Source organism: Frankliniella occidentalis, unplaced genomic scaffold (genome assembly GCF_000697945.3).
Source record: "Frankliniella occidentalis isolate FOCC.00 unplaced genomic scaffold, Focc_3.1 Scaffold13, whole genome shotgun sequence".
In the NCBI taxonomy this organism is placed as follows: domain Eukaryota; kingdom Metazoa; phylum Arthropoda; class Insecta; order Thysanoptera; family Thripidae; genus Frankliniella; species Frankliniella occidentalis.
Window position 1 is genome coordinate 2,818,674 of NW_026267143.1, and position 4,419 is coordinate 2,823,092.

At 51.5% G+C, this 4,419-nt stretch overlaps 2 protein-coding genes across 2 annotated transcripts in view; both read left to right on the forward strand.

The window, feature by feature from the left end:
- LOC113218330 (prosaposin) overlaps positions 1-4,419 on the forward strand; it is a gene marked incomplete in the record, with an annotated part of 14,528 nt that overhangs the window by 7,554 nt on the left and 2,555 nt on the right.
- Positions 7-4,419, forward strand: part of LOC113218047 (protein tailless) — a 22,881-nt gene continuing 18,468 nt past the window's right edge. The window contains exons 1-3 of the mRNA XM_052263699.1: positions 7-1,893; positions 2,247-2,387; positions 2,708-2,803. Coding sequence (XP_052119659.1) covers positions 1,800-1,893; positions 2,247-2,387; positions 2,708-2,803 — 331 coding nt within the window. The 5' untranslated portion in view covers positions 7-1,799. The remainder of the gene's footprint in view (positions 1,894-2,246; positions 2,388-2,707; positions 2,804-4,419) is intronic.

Sequence of the window (4,419 nt, forward strand, 5' to 3'; positions counted from 1 at the left end):
ACAAAAAGTGAGAAAGCAAGCGGAACCATTTGATGTGATGAAGTACAACGAATTTGTCCTTTCACGTTTGATCTGTCAACTTCCTGATTGAGAGGTTGGCCGGGTAGACCAGTTTATCACTGCTCCACCCGTCCGTCCCCACTCTAGCCCTTAGCACACACCCGGAGCTAACCATGGGTATTCAACATTAACTAGCGGACCATCCCTAGCAGACGGCGAGCAGAACAGGGAAACCTGAACCTGCTAGAAACGTGCACAGCAACAGCAAAGTGCTGCACGGGTGCGCATTGCCCCCCCCCCCCTACCCCACTGGGTGGCCATCATGAGAAATTGCGTCCTGGACCGCGAACCTCGCACCGAAGTGTTCGGCCGACCTCCCTATTGGTCCCGGGGGTCACAACCTCCTTTCTGCGCGCCCCAGCCCGGCCCGGCCCCTCCCCCGCACCGCTCCGCACACGACGACCGCAGGGCTGCGCGGGTGGGGGTGGAGTGGGGGCAGCGGGCATACGTAGAAACATTCTCCAGTGGCTGTCTCTATCCGAAGGTAAGAGTTTCCCGTTTTGTTTTGCCGATTAACGTTCCAGTTTTAATAAGCCGATTGACGTTGGTAATATAGATTCTCGTGTTCTCTGTTCCGTTCCGTTCGTCCCCACTAGCAGTCCGCTGTCATAGCTCTGCTTGTGTCATAAACATAGCGCCCTTATCCCTTGCTTCGCGCCGGGCCGTGGTGGGCCAGCCATGTCTCGCAGCGCTGCTCCTCGCGCCATGCGCCCCATAACCCCTGACCTCTTACAGCTCAATCGGCACTGGGCACCATATGGCTTGCCCATCCACTTCTTGCCAAGTGATCCGCAGTCTCATATTTTAAATTTAAAACAACGGCTGTCTAAAATGTGAAATGTACTTGTTTTCGCACACGCAAAAATTGTGAATTAAGCAAATTTTGAATGAAGATTCTAGCACAATTTGCTCATATTTGTGTATGAGAATCGCCTCCGGTCGCCGTTCCTTTTGCCTACGCGGCAGTAGATGTTTTGCTACTGGATTGGAAGTGGACTGTCTCAGTTTCATTGTCGAGTTGAGTGAGCCGGCGCCGTCAGCCCCGCGAGCGATGAGTGCGATGTGAGTCAGTGACTCACAAACCTCGTGACCACGCCGTGGAGTCGAGCCGACTCATACTGCACCGCTCCAAACAGCGGTGGATAGGTCCGGAAGAAAACCAGATTAATTCAACCGAGTCGAGTCGTTGAGTCACTGGGTAAGCGTTCGAGCCATGAGCCATGAGCGCTGCGATAGACGCGGCGTGAATCAGAGGAACGCACCACAGGTAGCACCAATAGAAAAAGTAAGACTCCTTGAATAAAGCATTCCGGTAAAGCTGAAATGCAGAAGAATGCAGGGAACAAGAAAACGGAAGTCTCATGTTAAAGCGTAGCGAGTTCCGTCTTCTTCCCCGCATTCAGCTTTACCGGAATGCCTTATTCAGCCACGGCGAACATGTTGGCAAATAAGTAAAATGTTCACGGTAAAAATGATGTCTTATAATTCAAGCAGGTTGCTTGGAATCCAAGACATTTTCCCTTGAATTCCAAACAATCTTCTTGAACTACACGACATCATTTTTACCGTGTTTGGGGCACACATCTTGTTGGTCATGCCAACCCGTGGGAAGCGTCGAGGGTCGAGGGAGGGGGTTGTTGCGCTGCCATTGGCGGTGGGTGGTCAAGGTGGCGCCGCCCTCCGCGCCGCCCTCCGCGCCGCCCTCCACGCCGCCCCTGCGCCGCCCCATACGCCAGGGGATGGCCACGACCCCAGGTTTTGGCGCCATGGTGCACCTAGACGTCGGAGGCGTTGGACATCGAGTAGCTACGCGGCTCCCGGCGTCCTTCATGGGTGAGTCGCCGGCAAGTGTCGAGGCGAGCCGCTGGCTGAGCCGCTCCCAGCCCCGCCGGGGAGGTAGGCAACTCAACGGACTCCCGCGAGTGGAGGGCCGCCCGCGCCCCTGCACAGGGCCACGAGCCGCTTCAACGTCGTTGTCCTCGTTGCACTTTGCAATCAAACGGACGACTCCGGTCGGACCAAAAAACCTTGGGCCTATAGTGGCCTCGCGGTTAGTCAAGCCCAGAACGTCGATGGAGCAGTTCAACAACGATTTATGATGACGCTCAACGACGTATTTCGATGTACTTGGACCAAAGTTCACGGAGCTGAATCTAAGCGCGGTTGTACTTCTCTCCGGACGGCAGGCCGCGCCCTGCCCGTGCCCGTGCCCTGTCGGGTCTGCGGGGACAAGTCCTTCGGGAAGCACTATGGTGCCTTCTGCTGCGACGGCTGCTCCTGCTTCTTCAAGCGCAGCGTTCGCAGGAACGCCGTTTACATCTGCATCTGTGAGTCATGAGCCACACTGGAAACGCATGCGCACACAAATGTGAGAGTGTCGCACACTTTTAGGTGTGTGAGAATGTCGCACACTTTTAGGTGTGTGAGAATGTCGCACACTTTTAGGTGTGTGAGTGCGTGTCCATTCGTACACTTAAGCGAGTAAAGATATCTGAATACAATTCAATTTTCCTTTGAAACTTCACACACTTTTGCCTCCATGTGTACAAATGGCGTTGAACACCTGCAAGTCTGCGACATTCACACACTCACCGTCCCCACGGCGGACAAGCGCGGCAGCCCCCTGACCGCCCACTTCCTCTTGCAGCCGGCAGGGGCCTGTGCGCCGTGGACAAGACGCGCAGGAACTGGTGCCCCTACTGCCGCCTGCAGAAATGCTTCGAGGCGCGGATGAACGCGGCCGGTGAGTCTTTGCTGTGTACGTGATCCATGGCCAATCTTGCACTCTACTCTGTCAAAGTATAAAGGGAGCAATTTTGTTTTCTAAAAAGGCAGAATTGACGTCCACACACAGGCCGAATGCATTTCGAGTGTAAACCGGTGTAAACGCTATGGCTGCTCCGATTTGCGAAAAATATTGATTAGGCCTATGCCAAAATTTTGGAAGTCTTGTAACTTCCAATTTTTGACATGCCTTTCGATTCTTTAGATTCTTTGGATTCTTTGGATTCTTTAGAACGCTAAAATTTGGCCTCCTCATGGAGACTGCCACAATTTGGGATTCAAAGAAGCCAGAAGGAGACCAAAATTGGCAGTACCAAAAAGAGATGCCAAAATGCTCGTGCAAACAAAGACCGTTTAGGAATGACCTTCCACTTTGACTAATGTAGTGTGGAGCGCGTGTGCGAAGCCGTTGCGTGCCTGTTCTGAAAGTAAAACAGGGTGTACGATTCGCATCTCGATCGTCCTGTTGCACCCTCTAGGAAAGGTCTACAAAGCATTCCTTTGTATCACAAACAAAAGGGAAGCATTATGCAACAAAGCGTTATTTCTTTGCAATTAAAAGTTATGCATCACCTCGACCATCGCTTTGTAACTACGAACACTGTAAGAAAAAAAACAACGGAAAATCAACGGACGACAGCGGCAATTATTTTCCGGACGTGTCCGTACCCTAAATTTAATTGTACGGTCAAGCAAAACGGTTGTTCCGGGTTGTTCCGTACCTCATTTTTGGGGTGCGGAGCAGCCGTATCACGTATTTAACGGATATAAGCGGCAATTATTTTCCGGACACGTCCGTACCCTAACTTTAGTTACATTGTCGAACTCAAACGGTTCGTCCGTATTTCTTTTTTGAAATATGCTATAACGGAATGTCCGTTGCCAGTCCCGTAGTATTAGATGATTTGTGAAGTTAAAGATTGCTTCGTCATCACAAAGCCCTGCTTCGTAATAACAAAGCACTACTTCGCTATTACATAGTACTACTTAGTAATTTCCGAGGGGTATTCACTCGCGTAATACCCTGTACACCTCACCCTCTGGCTATTACGCGGTATTACGTGTAATGTAATACCGAGAAATTACAAAATATGCTATAAAATGACCGAATTTCGCTTGTACTACCGGTGTAATACCCGGAAATACTATGTAATTCAGTGTAATGCCGAGTGCTCTGCACACGTTTTCTGGTAGTGAATACCTCCTCGGTAATTTCATTTCTGAAAACCCAACAGTATGTATTGCATGCTGTATATGCCAGGTGGCTGATTAACCCCGCTCACTTTTGTAGTTTTGCTGTACTGCACGTACGAGTGCGGGCGGGTCCAGAACTTGGCCCCTAAAACAGGGCGCCGTGGACAAGAGCCCGCCCGTACTCGTGCGTGTGGTACAGCATGACTAGAAGTGCGCGGGGTTTATCAGCCACCTGGTAGGGCTACAGCATGCGTGGTGTGCAACATGGGTATGCGCATGGGTATGTATACACGTATGTTGGTTTGCCTACTCGTTGCACCCGTACGGCCCCATGGCCCATACAAACCCGCAATACGGTTGTGTCGTAGCCCTCTGCTGACA